Source organism: Brachycentrus maculatus, unplaced genomic scaffold, assembly GCF_059751285.1.
Source record: "Brachycentrus maculatus isolate JH-2025_06_01 unplaced genomic scaffold, ASM5975128v1 h1tg000322l, whole genome shotgun sequence".
NCBI classification, from domain to species: Eukaryota; Metazoa; Arthropoda; class Insecta; order Trichoptera; family Brachycentridae; genus Brachycentrus; species Brachycentrus maculatus.
Genome location: NW_028281071.1, coordinates 339,343 through 359,124, shown reverse-complemented (window position 1 = coordinate 359,124; position 19,782 = coordinate 339,343). Strand labels below are relative to the sequence as shown.

The 19,782-nt window shown below is 31.2% G+C and overlaps 2 protein-coding genes across 5 annotated transcripts in view; both read left to right on the top strand.

Annotated features, from left to right (window-relative positions):
- The first annotated feature begins 505 nt into the window (after positions 1 to 505).
- PolQ (DNA polymerase theta) lies at positions 506 to 10,223 on the top strand. Of its 2 annotated transcripts, XM_088268406.1 has the most exons (9): positions 506 to 2,922; positions 3,002 to 3,126; positions 3,231 to 5,140; positions 5,223 to 5,376; positions 5,482 to 5,663; positions 6,094 to 6,263; positions 6,791 to 7,121; positions 7,767 to 8,031; positions 8,903 to 10,223. In XM_088268406.1, exons 1-9 carry the CDS (start codon positions 725 to 727, stop codon positions 9,196 to 9,198), a joined length of 5,631 nt encoding a protein of 1,876 aa, XP_088124532.1. In that variant the 5' UTR covers positions 506 to 724; the 3' UTR covers positions 9,199 to 10,223. The 2 variants fall into 2 exon arrangements, with proteins under 2 accessions (XP_088124532.1, XP_088124533.1); XM_088268407.1 differs by lacking the exons at positions 5,482 to 5,663; positions 6,094 to 6,263; positions 6,791 to 7,121; positions 7,767 to 8,031; positions 8,903 to 10,223 and having other exon boundaries at positions 5,245 to 5,357.
- Positions 10,224 to 10,893: 670 nt separating this feature from the next.
- The window catches only part of Tusp (WD40 superfamily protein Tusp), a 59,290-nt gene continuing 50,401 nt past the window's right edge, over positions 10,894 to 19,782 (top strand). Inside the window, exon 1 of one of the 3 annotated variants that reach the window (XM_088268358.1) lies at positions 10,894 to 11,376. In XM_088268358.1, coding sequence (XP_088124484.1) covers positions 11,281 to 11,376 — 96 coding nt within the window. In that variant the 5' untranslated portion in view covers positions 10,894 to 11,280. The remainder of the gene's footprint in view (positions 11,377 to 19,782) is intronic. The other 2 variants (XM_088268356.1, XM_088268357.1) reach the window with 2 other exon arrangements.

Here is a 19,782-nt window from a genome sequence, read left to right as displayed (position 1 = left end):
AAGCAGCTTTTGGTAACATTAAATAAGGATTAAAAACACAAAGTTCTTAAAAATAAAACACCTGATATAAAATTAAAGATATCTATAATAAGTGCCTTTTATTTCCGTTGGAATAGATCTCCGAAACTATAATATTAAACAGATAGGTAAGAAATGTTTCTTGATTGATATATTTTTTCAACGTTTTGTAATTTGATGAAAAAATTATTTAACAAAAGTTAAAAAAGGTGTATATTTGTTGAATAGTTTATTCCGCGGTATTATAAATGACTTTTGTTGTTTTTTTTTGTTACATTGAATACTTAAGCGTTGAGTTAAGTTGAAATGAACGATTGCCATTTATAGTTCACTAATAGATGTATATCAGAATTTACAAAAAAAACCTTTGTTGATTGCACGTCTCAATCGAAATCACGACCACGATGCACCTATTATGCGAGTTGATCGTTGATCGCGTTCAATAAATGAACGCGCCCATCAGAAATTCAAATATGATTCTGACAGTGACAGTTGACAGCCGAGTGATGACAGAATTGAAGGAATGAAATAACGTGAAACATTGCAATTTAATCATTTTATGATAAAAAAATGACTTGAATAAATAATAATGAAATTTTTAATTTTGATTTTCTAACCCGTGATTATAGTTATCTGTGATAAACGTTTTATACAATGTTATAGTGTTTATTGTAACGATTATTAAAGTTTCGATAATATTGTGGATATGGATGATAATGAAAATGATATTTATCGTGATTTACTTAGTGAAAGTAATTTTGTCGAAAATATTACCTTTACAAATGAATATCAAGCGAAGAATGATAATTTTGAAGAGACCCTCGCCTTTGTTAAAGGCTTTACATCAACTTGGGATTCCTCTAATAAAGTACATGAAACCCAAAAGAATTTGCCTATTCAAACCACGTTAATTCATAAAACGCAATATATGAATAGCGAAGTTATCGGAAATAACTCCAATACGCGGCTCAGTTATCCTAACAACTCAAAAGTTAGTACACCCGAAACAAAATCAGATAGACCTCTCATTACTGATCAGCAGAAACTCGAATGCTGGGGACTACCTCCAGAAATAGTGAACAAGTACAAATCTAGAGGGGTGAATAATATGTTTCAGTGGCAAGTAGAATGCTTGGGTAATTCTAGAGTTCTGAATGATAATGGAAATCTTCTTTATTCGGCTCCGACTTCTGCTGGAAAAACACTAGTTGCTGAAATATTAACAATCAAAACAGTTCTGGAGCGCCAAAAGAAAGTCATGATCATTTTACCCTTTGTCTCTGTCGTGAGAGAGAAAATGTTTTACTTTCAAGATATTTTCAGCGATAGCGGAATAAGAGTGGAAGGGTTCATGGGGTCTCACGCTCCCCCGGGAGGGTTCCAAGCCGTTCACGTGGCCATCTGCACTATCGAGAAAGCTAACAGTTTAGTTAACAGTCTCTTAGAGAATGGTACAATTTCTGACATCGGAACAGTGGTGGTCGATGAGTTACATCTCCTGGGAGATCCACACAGAGGGTATATATTGGAATTATTACTTACGAAATTATTGTACGTTTCTAGAAGGTATGAGCAGATTGATATCCAAATTATCGGTATGTCAGCGACACTCCCGAATCTTTCACTACTCTCCCAGTGGCTTAATGCCGATTTGTACAAAACCACTTTTCGTCCTATACCACTCCAAGAGCAATACCACTATTCCGGATGCTTATTCAATGGTGACAAGGAACTCATAAGAAAAGTGGAAGGCTCCGAAGAGTTGACAAATGATAATGATAATGTCGTCTACTTGTGTCTCGAGACAATATTTGAGAATTGCTCCGTCCTCATATTTTGTCCTACGAAAAATTGGTGCGAAAACTTGGCTCAACAAATAGCGTCAAACTTTAGAAGTTTAGGATATTCGAAATCAAATTATGGAATTTTTTTACGCGAGCAACTCAACGGCTCCGCAATCAGCTTGGTCTTAGAACAGCTAAAGAATTCTCCTGCCGGGTTAGATCATGTGCTCCAGCAGACTATTTCATTTGGCGTAGCGTATCACCATGCCGGACTCACTATGGATGAAAGGGATATTATTGAAGGGGCTTTTAAATCTAACGTAATAAGGGTACTGGTGTCCACATCTACCCTCAGTTCTGGTGTCAATTTACCCGCTCGTAGAGTTATTATTAGATCCCCAACATTTCGGTCTCAACCGATAAATATCCTCACATATAAACAGATGGCGGGTAGAGCTGGCCGGATGGGAATCGATTCAGCCGGAGAAAGCATTTTAATTTGTTCACCAAACGAGAAGAAAGCGGCTGAGGAATTGATATCCGGCACTTTTGAACCCATATCTAGTTGTTTGAAAGGTGGAGACAAATTACTAAGAGCGGTTTTGGAATCTATTGCCAGTCAAGTGGCCAAAACCCCGGAAGATGTGCAGTTGTTTATTAACTGTACGCTTTTATTGCACAGCTTGGATCGAGAGGAATCCATGCAAGAATATTCTCGAGACACAGTTAAGCAGTTAGTGGACTATGAATTGGTACGACTTCAAAATGTATCTGATGAATTATTTTACACTGCAACGCCTTTGGGAAAAGCTTGTCTGTCTTCGTCTATGTCTCCGCAAGACGGACTTACATTATTTAAAGAGTTACAGAAAGCTCGAGAGTGTTTCGTCTTAGAGACAGATTTACACATGATATATCTCGTTACACCGTATAGTATTTGTTCTCAATGGGGAGAAATCAATTGGATGCATCTGTTGAACTTATGGGATGCATTAAGTAACGCCATGAAGCGTGTCGGAGAGATGGTTGGGATCCAAGAAAGTTTTATATATCGCTGCATGAGGGGTTCTGTGAAAATGGATTCACCAACTATACAATGTAAATTACAGGTTCTGAGAAGGTAATTTAGTTTATGACATCTTTTAAATGTTTTTTTTTTTTGTATTATTGCTCTCAATGCTGAAGGTTTTGTTTTCTAGATTCTACACTGCCTTAGCACTTCAGGATTTGATTAACGAAGTTCCCTTATCGGTAGTTTCAGCAAATTTCAATTGTTCTCGCGGAATGCTTCAAAGTTTGCAACAATCTGCTGCTACTTTTGCTGGTATGTCACTTTCGTATATACACATAAAATATGTATATAAAATCATATATTTGACAGGATTAATATGAATGTGATATTTTATTTCTTACTTTGTTCATTTTCAGGTATGGTGACTGCTTTTAGCAGGCAATTAGGTTGGAAGAGCTTTGAGTCTTTAGTATCGCAATTTCAAGATCGGTTGCAATTTGGTATTCAAAGTGATCTTTTGGATTTGATGAGATTGCAGTCACTAAATGGATTACGAGCTAGAGCACTGTTTAACTCCGGAATTGAGACCGTATGCCAGTTGGCCAATGCGGACCTCTGTTTGATAGAGAATGCTTTAATTTCTGCTGTTCCATTTCAGAGTGAGAAGGAGAGAGATGGAGAAATAAAATATGACTTAGAGAAAAGAAATGTGCTGAAGAATATATGGATTACCGGCAAAAAGGGGGTCACTGCAAAAGAGGCCGCTGACCTTCTCATTATCGAAGCAAGAACTTACTTACAACTGGAAATGGGTGTTACTGAAGTAAAGTGGGAAATAAAATCTACAAATGCATCTTCTCAAAATAGGACTTTGGGAATTCCATTAAACCAAAGTAGAGATAAAAATAATTCAATTATTAATCTGAATCCAAACATTCATGAGATGGTGACTCCCACTCAAAAAATTGCAACAGGAAATCCAACTTATGCTTCAGCAAATGATTTGTCTTTGCATCATTCAACTCCCATAATTGAGAACCTGATTTTAGAGAATGAATCGAAAAATACACCTATACGCAAAGTAGACAATTCAGCTAATGATGGTTCTGACATCATATTTAAGGATCTTATAAATAGTTGCGAGTCTTTAAATTTTCCTAAAAATTCCAGTTTACGTGATGACACAAATAAAGCCAAAGATCAAGAAATTTTAAATATTTCCCGGGAAATATTACACGAAGCTGCAGATGCAACATTTCAAAGTAATTGTAGTCTTTTTCAAAGTGATCATTCCAAAAACCTCAGTATGTTCGAAGAGAGCATTGAAATTGACTCTCAACTTCGTGAATTGCTAGACAAGAATCAGTGTACTATTATTGATCAAAATAATAAAGAGAACTCTCCCCGAAACAAAATCCCAAAAGAAGAATTTACAATGAATCCTGTAAACATGTTGTCAATTGAAAATGCATTTGCTGTTCCATTCGAAGAATCATTTACGGATAAAATATTTGATAGTCAACAATTAGAGAATGCTAATGACTTTATTTTAAATTCACAAAATAAATCTTCTAAAGATTTGCCAATGAAAAATACTAAAATTGTTACACCTAAAAGAAAACTAATTAGAAAAGACAATAGGAAGTTTAAGAAAAGAAAGTGTCTGCAAGATAAGATTGATTGCGTTGATAGTTTTGTGATTAATAATATTAGTAATAAATCAAGCTCTAGATATGTCCAAAATGATTCTGTAAATAGTGCATTCTCTCATGAATATTATATGAACAATATTGAAAAGGGCGATTCCCGCACTTTAGAATTTAGCAATTCAGCAGGTGAAAATTTTAAAGTATTTGCTGTGAACGCTTGTAGCAGTCTTCCATTATTTACAGCTTATTCTTCCCATATTTTGAGTACCTCGAAAATATCTTTGTTCATTGATATGTACGCTTATAAAAATAACCTTCCTAAAATTGGACACCATATACTTAAAAATAATGAATACCAACATGAAAATACTTCGGCTGAAAGCAGAAAGGTATATCAAGGAAAATGTGTGAGAGGATTCGCCATTTTAGTTGATCATATTGGATATTACTTCGATTTGATGAACTTGAAATCAGATATACCCCAGACAGATATCCATCAACTTCTCAGTTCAGTAGTTGGTAATACAAATAAAACTGTTTGTTTATTTAACAGTAAATATGCATATCTGGCCCTGTATACATGTTGTGACTTAAAAATCAAGTGCTGTTGGGAAGACCCCCTTGTTGCTGATTGGCTTTTAGATCCCGAAGGTGATCGCAAGACCTTAGTGGGAATGGTAATTTTTATATTTACCCCATCCATTAATTATATCAACAGTTGTTTTAATTCAAGTTTTAAAATTTAAAAATTAATTTCAGGTTAAAACTTACTGTTTTGTAGATCTGAAGTCGGTGCTTTCTTGTGAAGAACCCAGAGATGTTTCATGTTTGAATGCTTGGGCTACATACTGTACCATGAAAGTTTTAAAATCTACTTTTCATCAAAAACACTATAAAATGATTGATATTTTTTGTAAGATATATGTTTTACTTTTATATGAAATATTTATTAATTTTGGTGCATATAAAGATTTTACGAGGAAAAATGTAATAAATAATATAATGTTCACATTTTTAGGTCAAGAGATGAAAGCTCTAAGAGTTATTGCAGAATGTGAACTGTCTGGTATAGAAATAGATAAAATAATGGCAGGAAAGATGCTCAATAATGTTAAATCAACTCAAAATTCGCTGGAAAAACAAGCTTTTATGTTAACAGGCCACCGTTTTAGATTTACATCTCCCTCGGAAGTTGCTAAGGTTTATATAAACATAATTAAATTTATTATACTATATATCCATCTCCTTAACTTGATATAGTTTAACTGTGGTAGGTTACTATCAATAGATTGATGATTTGTGTAATCATTTGAGCAAATAATGAATTGGAATAATATACATATTATGTCCAAATAGAAATGTTGCAACATTTAACTCTTCTTTGTAGTGTAGGCCTTGTGGCCTAATAAGAGGGATTAGCTTCCTACTATATCGATTCCTAGCTCCAATCTATCTGTTTGGTAGTCTGCCCGGTAGTGATTTATCTTAGGGTTGGCCGTGCAATGCAATTGGGGGGGTCTGGATGGTTCCATTCTCCCCATATGAATAACAGTTAACTCCAATATATAAACTATGTATGTATTTATATTTAAATTTGCTATTCTCAATCCTAAATTAATTGCTTTTACAGATACTCGGTTTATATAAGGGACGCAGAGTCAGCACAAATAAAAGGAAATTGGAGAAAATTGACAATCCATTGGCACAAATTATTATTTATTGGAGAAAACTGAATGCAATTTTGACCAAGAACTTATTTCCCTTAACGGCAAAGGCAGTAGAAAGCACAACAGAAACTAGGTAAAAATATATTATTTTGAAATAAAAATCATTCAGTTACTATGTAAAATATTGAGTTATTCTTCTTCTAACCCTTATCCGCACCCCAATGGTGCATAGGGCGCTGCATCGTATAGAAGCAGTGTTATCTTGATTGTTAAATACACGAAGGAAAGGTGATCAGCCTTCTGCTTCAGGTACCAGTCTAGGGTCATATTAAATAAATATTAGACTGAAAAATCACTAATATTTATTTTAACCCTCTTGGGAATCGAACCCGGGACCTCCAGCATAGTAGCCTAGCGCGCTAACCACTACACTATGGAGGCGGACAAAATATTGAGTTAAGTAAAAAATTATACAATGTTGAAGGTATACCGTTTCTAAGCGATGATTACGAATATTTTTTGTTTCGTCGCTAGTAATAGAAGAGAATGACACATTAAAAGTGATTTAGTACTATAATAATTTAATATGTAAATTAGAATTTTTTTTATTGCTGTCCTTATTATGTTGATTGTAATTATGTCTTCTCGCCATTGCTTTAGAATATATTCTTCTTACTGTACGCACACATCAACTGGAAGGATGTCTATGCAAGAACCAAACCTCCAAAGCGTTCCTAGAAATTTTGATGTACCCCCTGAATTATTGGGTTATAAAAATGAAGAAAGTGAAAACAAACATACTGCCTTTAGTTGCCGTAGTATATTTCCTGCAGCCAAAGGAACACTTCTTATTTCGGCAGACTATTGCCAACTAGAGTTGAGACTTTTAACACATTTGTCTGATGACGCTACTTTAAGAAGAATTGTAACATCCGATGGAGATATTTTTAGAGCCATTGCCTCAACATGGAAGTGCATATTGGAAGATGAGGTATGTAGAGATTTGAAACATTTAAAGTAGAATACTTTGACAGACAGGATCTTAATTGAAAAAAATATTAATAGTACACACTAACTAATAAATACTACTGTTATGAGTCGACACATAACAGTAGTTTATGTATTAATTTTAAATCAAACACAGATTTTTTGAGTCTACTAAGTTGTATTTTATTAACAAAAACACATAAAAAAATTATATTGTGACAATTGTTTCGCCTTGTTAGGGCATTATCAAACAACAAGGCGAAACAATTGTCACAATATAATTTTTTATGTGTTTTTGTTAATAAAATACAACTTAGTAGACTAAAAAAATCTGTGTTTGATTTAAAATTAATACATAAATTAAAATGGAGTTCTAAAAATTAAACGCCAAATCAATAAATACATAACAGTAGTATTTATTAGTTAGTGATTTTTGTCTAAATAGCTTGGGTATGTAATTTTATGATTGACAAATAGTGTCAAGTTGTCTTTAGAGGTACTGTTAATTTTTAATTGTTTCACATGTGAAATTAATGGGTTTTATTTGGAAATATACCCTCAATGCGGGAAATAAAAAAAACTGCATTTTATTAAGAGTTCTTATTAACCATTGTAGTAGCATCAATTTTCTGTTTTGTTGTTGTTCTAGGTTGATGATGATTTAAGACAAAAAGCAAAACAAATGTGCTACGGAATTATTTATGGGATGGGTTGCAAGACATTAGCTCACATGTTAGATATCTGTGAGCTTGAAGCTGGTGTTTTTATGAATTCATTTCATGCTGCTTATCCCTCGATTAAAGTTTACACCAACAAAGTTATAGAAGATTGTAAAAGGTTGGGATACGTTGAAACACTAAGTGGGAGGCGCAGATATTTGCCTCTTATTAAAAGTTCTCGGTTTTCTGAAAAGTGTATGTATATTTTTTTTTACCCTTGTACTTTAATTACAAATTAACTCGGTTTTTACCAATCATATAATTTATACTCAGGGTAAAAAATGAGAGTGTTTTAGAGTGAGAATGAGTAGTGGCTGATTTTTAGTTTACCAGATCTAGGGTGATATTACAAAGGCATTATTTTCACAGATGAGTCAAGTTTTGATAAATTTTACTTTATTTCTATTGGAAAAATACCCTTTTTTCACTAGCGTTAATTTCCTGACAGTAAATTGTCAGAAATTAAATTCCAAAACTAATGTAAAATTTACTTACATGAAGTATACCATTGTTATTTCAGCACTCGTAGAAACATATTTTATGAATGTGGATTTTGGTTTTCTGGGTTATTATATTGGGTATCATGGCCACAGGATATTACACCATCTCAGATGAACACTGGAATGTAGTTTTTTTAAAGAAAAAAAATATGTTAGTCGTAATATTTCAAAAAAACATTATCGGAATTCAAATTGCCTTGAATTAAAAAAAAACCTCTCGAATCTTATTATAAAATTAAAAGTAAAACAATAATGTAACCTTATATCTACATTTCATTTTTAAGCATTGGAATGCTTGTTAGGTAAATATATCCAAAATAAAACAAGGTTTTTGTTGGATTGGATTCTTCATTTATTTATGTATGTATATCTTAAAACGTGACGCGTTTCGTCTTTTTGATAATGTCCTAAGAAGATGAAACGCGTCACGTATTAAGATATACATAAATAAATGTAGAATTCAATCCAACAAAAACCTAGTTTTATTTTGGATATATTACCCAACAATTCAATATGGAATTCTACCAACTGTCTGCAGTTACAATAAATTGGAATGCTTTTTTTAGCGCATGCCGAACGACAAGCGGTGAATACAACAATCCAAGGATCTGCAGCTGATATCTTAAAATCTGCAATGATACTTATTCACAAAACATTAGAGGAAACTTTTGGTGAATCTCATAATATACAGCTAGTGCTATTATTGCACGATGAGTTGATGTATGAAGTTCCCGTTAATTTAGTAGACTCTTTTAAAAGCATTTTTCGTAATTGTATGGAACAAACTGTTTCATTGTCAATCCCTTTACCTGTAAAAGTCAAGATTGGTGCCTCGTGGGGCGATTTAAAAGAAATAGTCTGATTTTAAACTAAATTAGTGGATAATAATAATTTTCATTTTGTTTTTTCATGAATGTTGTTATAATAAATATTTATTGACAAATATTGTGTCAAAAAATGTGCCTACGATGAATTTACGTAGGCGGTTATGAAAATGTATCGGGTATTTATTTATGGGCTATAAATCCACCAACTAGACTCAAACAAGTTTCTATTTTTATTTTATAATAATAATAAAACCCTTATCCGCACCCCAATGGTGCATAGGGCACTGCGTCATATAAACACAGTGTTGTCTTGATCGTTTACACATGAAGGAAAGGTGATCAGCCCTCCGCTTCAGGTACCAGTCCAGGGTAATATTGAATAAATATGACAGTGAAAAAATCACTTATATTTATTTTACCCCTCTTGGGAATCGAACCCGGGACCTCCAGAACGGTAGCCGGTTTTATTTTATACAAAATCTTAATGAGAAATGGTGGTATTTTTTGTAACATTCATGGTTTTAGTTAATTACACAAAATTTTGATGCAATATGGTGATATTTTTTGTAACATTTATGGTTTTAGTTAATTACACAAAATTTTAATGCAATATGTTGATATTTATGGTAACATTTATGGTTTTAGATAATTACACAAAATTTTAATGCAATATGGTGATATTTATGGTAACATTTATGGTTTTAGATAATTACACAAAATTTTAATTTCAAATGGTAATATTTTTTGTAACATTCATGGTGTTAGACAATAAGTTAGTAAAAGGGTAATAATATTTTTCTCTTAAAATTGTTATACACAATTTTCAATGCTTGTAAGTAATGGCTGTGATAATTTTTGTTTGTTGATAATCATGGTTTTAAAATGGTTGATTTGTGATTCCGAATTTTATTCAATTTATTTCCAACTTTATTCAATGTATTTCCAATGTGAACATGTTTTTATACAAAACCATTTTCAATGAATTTTTATATTGCGATTTTAAATATGAAATAAACAGATTTTTCTAAAATTGCAGATTGTAATAAATGAGTTAAATATATACAATTGGTTTTATTCTCTCGTATTTATTTACCATATGATTTTATTATTATATATTATTTTATTTTAATACTAATGACCATTATTTTACTAAAATACTAATGATTCAATAATATTTATTAGGATAGTAAATATTTATCCCGTTTAAAAAAATAATTATTGTCAGTGATTTTTTTTAAATTTTCTTAATATATGGTCTATTGGATATTAACATTAGTCAAGGAAATATGTTCACAATAAAATCATCATTTTATATATACATAGTTATAAAATAAAATAACTTTGTTTTATCTTATAACTGGGGTGGACTAGTATGATGATGTCGGTAACGACGAAATCCGGTCACTGGTCAAATAAAATATATGTGGAAAAACAACTATATAGTTATTTTATTTTATGTGATGCAGTTCCACCAAGAAATGTTAGCACAGAACTTAAAATTAATTTTAAATAGTTATATTTTACATAATTGAGATCGCGGATTCTATATATTTGATCTAGAAGGCACTATTTTATAACAAGGCCAAATAAATTCCTTGAAAACACCGCGTAATTCGCGCCCGCGGGTGATTTGAAATAAAACAGGATTTTCCGAACAAGGCGCATGCGCGAGACGTTCCCGCGAGTATTGTCACAGAAGTTCGTATTGTTGCCGCTAGATGTCTCCGCTCGGAGTAAAATAAATACTTCGGAGGTGAAACAACGTGAACATTTCACGTTCACCCTGGAGTTTCCCCCTCCGGAGTGGGAAATCAATACAAAGACTTGTTTAGGGGTGGTTTGACGTCGCTTTCGTGAAAACTTAAAATACTATCAAGTCTCGACAGATAGAAACCAGTTTAACGATACAGATGTTTCTGACAATTTATTTTTAAACGTCTCAAAAAGTGCTCGCGATTGGGGAAAATACTGGACATGTTTTTATGATATTTTCCGAACTTATTTAATTTTCATACGTCTCCCGCTTGCAGTATCTACACGATGTGTTGTTTGACGAGTGTCGAGGCGCGAGTTGGGTTTTGCAGCGGTAGAAAGTGAAAAATTGAAATTTGTTCGCCATGCACCTTCATTTCGAACAAAATACGAGTGCGAAGTGTGATTGCTCCATTCTGTCGCTGTCATGGATGGGCAAAGTGCCAGACGAACTGCCAGAGGTTTGTTTTCCTAATCCTTTATTTGATTTTATCTTTAAAATTGTTTACGCCTTTTGTACGCTGTGTATAATGTATAAATTATTGTAAAACTCCGTAGTTTATACTCACCCAAAAATATTTATTTAAATATATGAATATATATATATATATATATATATATATATATATATATATATATATATATATATATATATATATATATATATATATATATATATATATATATATATATATATATATATATATATATATATATATATATATATATATATATATATATATATATATATGTATATACATATATATATATATTTATATATATATATATATATATATATATATATATATATATATATATATATATATATATATATATATATATATATATATATATATATATATATATATATATGTATATAAAACTTATACTATATAAGCTTATCTATCAAAATATTAAAACGAGTTTTATCTGTTTTCTTACTAATACTACTACTACTGACCATTATCCGCTTATAATGGTGCATAGGGCACTGTATTAATTTGATGCAATTTTATTAAGATAAGGTGATCAGTCCTGCGCTTCGGATACTAGTCCAAGATAATATCAAATAAACGATAGAGTGATAAAAACAATTGATTACTTAAAATTTATTGTGACCCCCCCCCCCTGGGAATCGAATCTGGATAAAATGGTCACAAGGCACACTTTCGTTCCTCTGTACATATTGACTCTTTAGTAACCAGGAATTTTAGATTTTCTCTGCCAGAAAAAAACACGATTTAAACATAAATAATTCAAGGTTTAACCTCAACTAGAAATGTTGTATAGAAATGTATATTTTTTTGGTTGGTTGGTTTTATATTATTTTCGATTAAATTTGATCCTGATGTTGAGTTCATTACTACATCGATTTTTACACACGCAATACCTATCATCATCATCATTACGCCTGTATTCATTGAATTTATTTATCCATACTGATTGGATATAAATATTACGAGCAAAAATAGGAATGAGATAATAATCCATTTAAAAGGTCACCCAGTAACACGATCACCAAATTATTGGAAAACATAGAATTATTATATTTCTATTTTTATCCAATTATTACCCATAATTGAATTTATTGGATAAATAATTAAATTTGTTTAAAGCAGAAGTTTAATTAAAACGGCATGTTGTAGTTTTAATGAAGTCTTTGTTTCGTCGCTTGTTTGTCAGAAATTTAATGAACGCAGGGCCGGATTTAGCGTAAAGGCAAATGGGCCATTTCTAGTAAACCAATTAAAAAAAAATAAGGTTGACCCTTTTGAATGTAAATCAATTCAAAATTTGAAGTATCTCTATGTTCATTTATTGAGCGTTTAATTTGTAGAACTCCATAATTTATATGTATTTCAAATATTAAAATCAAACGCTAATTTTTAGGGTCTACTAGATAGTAAATTTTATTTTCAACGAAATGAAAATGAAAAATAAAATTCGTGACAATTGTTTTGCCTTGTATTAGGGTATTATTAAAACAGTAGTTTGATAATTCCCTAATAAGGCGAAACAATTGTCACGAAATTTATTTTTAAATATTTAAAAAAATAAAATTTACAACCTAAAAATCAGTGTTTGATTTTAATATTTAAAATAAACCTACTTATATCTTTTTGTAACTTAAAAATAGAAAAATAAAATTTTTTAACTTGCTAGGTATAGAATTTATCCAGTATTTCTGTTTTTAAGGTAATTTTAAAATATTCCGATGTTTTTTATTGTTACTAAGTATACATATTTAAGTTTGTAAGCTTTTTGTTTGACTTCGCTTAAAAAAACACATTTTAATATTTTCATCAATAAAAATTAATTTAATGCTACGGTCAATCAAATTCGGTACACTAGTTAACGATGAAATTGAATTAAATATATTAACTTATGTTCTGTGGGTTTAGACACTATTTCAATATAAAACATTATTTATTTCTCGGGGACCCAAGTATAACAGCGAGAGCTTTTCGTCTGAATTTATTTCAGTTATTGAAACGCGTCTGCACCATAAATCGTACTATACTTTTATATGTGTGTAAAATGCGGTGTGACACGAAGGTCAAAAACAATTCCAACGTAATTTTTTACAAAAACCAAAATAAGGGGAGCAAGTGTCGAGTAGGGAATAATTGGAGATTGATTAAAAAAAAATTATTATATATTTTTTTTATTTATTTAAAATTCTTTTGCATTACATAAATTCAAAAACAAAAAATATTTATAAAAAATAAAAATGAATACAAAAAAAGATCCCACAAAGGCATGGCCTGTGTGTGGGTAAACAAAATATATAGTCATAGTACAGGGTATAAGGGTATAGGTTTCTAAGTATAATTAGTTAATACAAAATACAAAAAACTTAATTTAAATACAAAAAAAAAATGACTCTCAGGGAGCAATTTTTTTTTTGAATTAAAACTTAAACATAAAAAAGATGACAAAGTAAAAAAGTAAAAAGCTAGCGATCATGTGCTAAATGAAAAAGGAACTTAAATCTGTCTCTTTTATAAATAATCTAAGCAAATTTTTAAATTTACACGAACTAAGGGAATTAACATCTAACAAATAGTCTTTGTGGAATAAGTTGAACAGTTTTGGAGCTATGAAAAATGAGTGTCTTTGCGCAAGTCTGGATTTACAAAAAGGGATTTCTAATAAATTATTAATTCGTTGGCTAGATCTATTATTATTTTTAGAAAATAAATGTTGGCGCAAATAAACATATTTTAGACACTGTTGGCAATAGATTTCTCGTAGCTCCAAAAGTTCGGCTTCCTGAAATAATTGGTTGGAAGGAAAAGTAGAATTTTTTTTAAGCATGATTTTAATAATAAGTTTTTGGACTGTTTCTAAAGGCTTTAAGTGAATATTGAATGCTCCCCCCCATCCAATTATTCCATAACAAAGAGAAGACTGTACAAGTGCATGATAGACCATTTTGTTGGTGTTAGGATGGACATAACTAGACAAACGTTTAAAAATATATGTCAGATACCTAAGTTTGTTCACAATTTTTTCTATGTGCTGGTTCCATTTGAGTTGACAATCTATTGTTAGACCCAAATATTTTGTCGACTTTTCAGATTTCATTTTTACACAGTTAAAATTATATTAATTTCATACCTCTTGATATATTGCATTGGCAATTAAATTTGGCGGCATCAGTTAAGGGGATACACCGGACCCATGTGAAAAATAGATTTTTAGTAGGTTTTATATAAACGTTTTTTCATTCGTGGATTCTACAAAAACATTGAAAATAAAATAAAATAAAATATTTCAGCGCCTCTCGTAATCGAACATTTGTAAGGGCCAAAGAACGAAGGGTTTGCAATTTTTTTGCCGGAAAAATTTTAATAAATGAACGAAAAGGTTTTTTATTTTTATTTAGGAGTACATAAATAATATAAAATATATGCATTTTTAATCGAGTTACACAATTTTAAATAATAATCATTTTGAATTATTTTAGTAATTTTTAAATTATTTTTTGCTATCTTGGAAAGACGATTCGGAATATGGAAAAAAATATGGCGTGTTGCTTAAACCCTTTCTATAGATATATACAAAAATGGTATCTGCGCTATTATTAGGTATACAATATATACTAGCGCCTTGTTAGTGATATTTCTGGTAATTTTGAAGAGTTGTTCTCCTCGAGGGTTCTTGAAGAGGAAGAACGAGAGTGCCGAGAGAAAGAGAGAGGAAATATGGGGCGAAGGGTTACTCTTAACGGGGAGTGCTTTCATTTCATTTTCTGGAGCACATCTCGGAAAATACCATAAAGAAAAGGAAAGGAGTTCACAATTCACGAACATGAGCGTACTCGGGAAACAGTTATTTATTTGAGAATATTATATATCTTACGGGAAAAAAAACCTGGGCATTTATTAATACTTAGCTCCAAGATAACCTTACAAGCGATATAATACAATTTTTATTATAAAAAAGACAAAGATTTGTGTTTTTATTATTTACACAAATAGTTCGATTTCAAACTATTTCTGTGAGCCTAAGCTGCTCATTTTTAGAATTAGATATCAAATTGTGGTAGAGTGTGTTCGAACCGAGAAACTCTGACTTAAGAGTCCGCGACACTAACCACGGGACCACAACCCGACACTAATCCAGGGTAATATTATAGAGAAGGAAGTCAGATAGGATAGAGGGCTACGGTGATTTACTAAAAAAAATTATATATCTATACATCCGCCTTCATAGTATAATGGTTGGCGTGTTCAGCTGCCATGCTGGAGGTCTTCATGTAATTAAAGATCAATGCAACACTGTGTCGATACGATGCAGTGCCCTGTGCACTATTTAGTCTGGAAAAAGGCTAAAAGAATATATATATATATATATATATATATATATATATATATATATATATATATATATATATATATATATATATATATATATATATATATATATATATATATATCGCTTACTCCTTTTAACAAAGTCAAATATCAAAAATCGTCAACTTTCAGTTGTGCATGTTTTCGGAATGCCCAGAAAATGTACTATATCCCAGCAAAAGCGGCATATTTTTAACATAATATTTACTCGCTACAGGGCAGAAAGTGTTGTTTTTGCATTTTGAAGAAAAGGTATTGTTTATTTTTTTTTTTAATGTACTTAATATTTTTCAAATGGAGAAAAAACATTCAGGTTTTATCTATACAGATCTGTTGCACAGTAAAAAGTTCAATAAGCGGCTTCATATATATTTTTAATATATTTTACTATATTTTCAAACTTTAAAAACGATCTCCTGAAAAAACAAGTTTTTTGATATATGACGTTGTTGAAAGGAGTGAGCGATATATATTTATATATATTAAAACACGTCGTTATTATTAACCTACATTACAAATGAAATAATAACTAGTAGTAAAAATAGAACGCGCGAGTTTATTAAAATATGACTCATAATATTACGTGCATCAGAGTTGACCATTAAAATATTAACCGACTTGTGTACAGTATCGAAATGGCAAACTAGTATTGTAACCTTGTTCAGTACAGAAAATAGAAATCCATCACTTATAAAAATAGACAATGCAATGTTCAGTCGACTGCGTGCTCCAGGCCCGGATCAGCTCACAGCTCGCGGGCCTGCAAATTAGTTTAGGGCTGAGAATAATTAAATTGTAATATTGTACATAATACTGTTTTATTATTATTATTTTTTATTTAAAAGAGAAAAACTTAAGTTTTTATTATTTGCACAATTATTTCAATTTTATACTATTTCTGTGAGCCTAAGCGGTTCATTATTATAAATAGGTATCAAATTGTGGTAGAGTGGGTTCGAACCGAGAAACTCTGACTTAAACATCTGCGACACTATCCACGGGACCACAACCCAACAAGTCAAGATTATTTATTTATATCTCAATAAACAGGTAAAATAAGTTTTGTATTTAATGGGTTTTAAATCCCTTACCGCACCCCAATGGTGCATAGGGCACTGCTTCATATAAACGCAGTGTTATCTCGATCGATTACACATGAAGGAAAGGTGATCCGCCCTCCACTTCAGGTACCAGTCCAGTGTAATATTGAATAAATATTAGAGTGGAAAAATCACTTGTATTTATTAAACCCCCCTGGGAATCGAATCCGGGACCTCCAGAACGGTAGGCGAGCATGCTGACCATTACACTACGGAGGCGGACAAAAGTTTAAGTGATCACTTTATGCACGTGTTACATTTATCATTCTACCCATGATCGACAACCACATTATTAAGAATTTCGGACCATATATTTATACTTCAATTGAAAAGACTTGCTACTTATTCGGTGACATTTAACGTATAGTTGAAAAATTGAGTTTTTAATTGCAGAAATACATGTAAGACTCTTTTCAAATTATTTTACATTGTAGGAGACATCTGAAAATATAATTTTAAATTTTATCAAACTTATTTTTCCGCCTCCGTAGTGTAATGGTCAGCACGCTTGGCTACCGTTCTGGAGGTCCCGGGTTCGATTCCCAAGGGGGGTAAAATAAATATAAGTGATTTTTTTCACTGTCATATTTATTCAATATTACCCTGGACTGGTACCTGAAGCGGAGGGCTGATCACCTTTCCTTCATGTGTAAACGATCAAGATAACACTGCGTTTATATGACGCAGTGCCCTATGCACCATTAGGGTGCGGATAAGGGTTTTATTATTATTATTATTATTTTTCACCAGTTATTTGTATTCACAATATTTCTAGTGTGTCCAAATTTTTGTTTACGAATACTGGAATTTTCACTTCGGAGGAGTCATTTATAATAATTTTTATTATTAGTGATATCTTAAAATCCAAGTCTGGGCATTCACAGGGTTTTATTTTCAATATTTTTCCTATTTCTAGAAATAATAGTAATAAAAATTCCACGTCTCTATCCCCTCACTTAATCCCCCATCTTACCCTATCTCGCCTACCCTTTGAACATTTCACAAATTTAAGTTTAAGTACCGTCCATCCCTAAAGATGACAAGGTTCTTGTCGAAATCGGTTGGAGAAATGTACCAAAAATAAAAGTGGTTATAATCAAAGTTTTATACTATTCTTTTTAAATATTTTATTAATTTATTTATTTCATAGAAATATATATATATTTTTACTATATGTTTTACGGCTCTTTAGGCATGGCCTGTGTTGAGCTGAAATACTTACATGTTAATACATTTTTTTTTAATTTTCTTAATTAATTATTATTTTTTTAAAATTATTAGATTATATACATTACATTCAAAAAATAAAATAACAATTTACAGTATAAAGGTTTTACAATAAAATAATTACACCTGGACTTTAATTAATTCACTTTCTACCTTGTCCCTTCCAACGAGAAGTAACCATTGACGGACACTGTTCTTAAAGACATTATCACTACTGGAATTCTTAATGGTTAAAGGCAGCAAATCAAATAACTTTGGTGCAAGGAATGAAGAGATATATTTTATAAAGTTTTATAAAATGTGCCACAAAATATGTGAACAAAAAAATAATTTATATTATACATACTGTACATTATACGAAGAAATCATTATTTCTATAGCTTAAATTTTATTTCGGACGCGATCACATAAAGCGCTCTTAAAATATTGAAGTAGGTTTATCATAGCAGAGCAAGACCGAGGAAAACTCGGCATTATCAAGTATTTAGATGGTAGTCGGAATAATCGGGGGGTATGAGGAGATGCATGCATGTGGAATAGGCGAAAATTGTTTTCAAAGGTAGATTGGTGTGGCGTTCTATTCTCCCTGCCTACCCCTGCGCGGAAGCGGCGTGATGGTCAGTTAGTTAGTTAGTTGTAATTTACATTACTACCCTTTAAATGATTATTGTAATGCCCGCCTCTATAGTGTTGTGGTTAGTGCGTTTGCCTACTGTAATGGCTACGCTTGCCTACCTCTGCGGGGAAGCGGCGTGATGGTTAGTAATTTTTTTGGTATCATCATTTTTTCACCGTTTAGTGACTCAGTTGGTTGAATGGCTTTTCGCCGAATGGACATTTGGGCGAATAAAATTAACTTACAGTTTACATTTTCTTTTTATAAGAAGAAATGAGTTGAGAAATGTCAGAAACTGGTTACGTATTTCCTGTATTTGAAGACAGATGTTTGTGATTCAAAAAATACTTTGAAATATATCTTGGACCCATGGGATTGAATCTTAAATCACCTAGAATCTAGAATGTTTGGGTTTTCCAAATGTATTTTTTAAAGATATTTTTCTTAACCCTTTTGTGCCTAGTAAAATTTCGTAGCTTTATACGTGGTTGTATTCGGGATAAATGCTTGTATAATTTTTTTTTTATCCTATTTAGATATTATTAATATATTTTTTGTGTGTCAAAAAATTACTTTAAACAAAATGTGAGTGTCATCATATGTAATTGTAATCACAATAAAAATAGTTTTCATATACAATATAAATTAAAATGAAAATCTTCGTTTGTTTAAAATCTTATATCTCCTTATGTTATTCATTGATTACATTGATTTTTTGACAAAATGTTGCATTCGCATACGCGACAATTTTTTTTAAATACAACAGGTAAAAACTTCAATTAAATAATTTAACGCAATGGCAGCGCCATCTGTTGAAAGTAACAGCAACTTACGCAAAATTAAAAGCTGCTTTAATTTAATATTTAAAATGGTTTTTATTGCATTGTTGTTACATTGCATGTTGTTATCATCAAAAATTTCAAAAATATTTTTATTGCTTTCCAAGCCATGTGAAATTTTACATATTAAAAATGTGTTTTTTATATTTTCTTTCTTTTTTTATTTAATCAGAATTAGTCACAGCACACGCACGGTTGGGTACAGCTAGTTTTAAATATCATTTTC

Coding starts and splice junctions, on each gene's coding strand:
- PolQ (XM_088268406.1), top strand. CDS start 725: ATGGATGATAATGAAAATGATATTTATCGTGATTTACTTAGTGAAAGT. Junction 2,923..3,001: donor AAATTACAGGTTCTGAGAAG/GTAATTTAGTTT, acceptor TTTGTTTTCTAG/ATTCTACACTGCCTTAGCAC. Junction 5,141..5,222: donor GCAAGACCTTAGTGGGAATG/GTAATTTTTATA, acceptor AATTAATTTCAG/GTTAAAACTTACTGTTTTGT.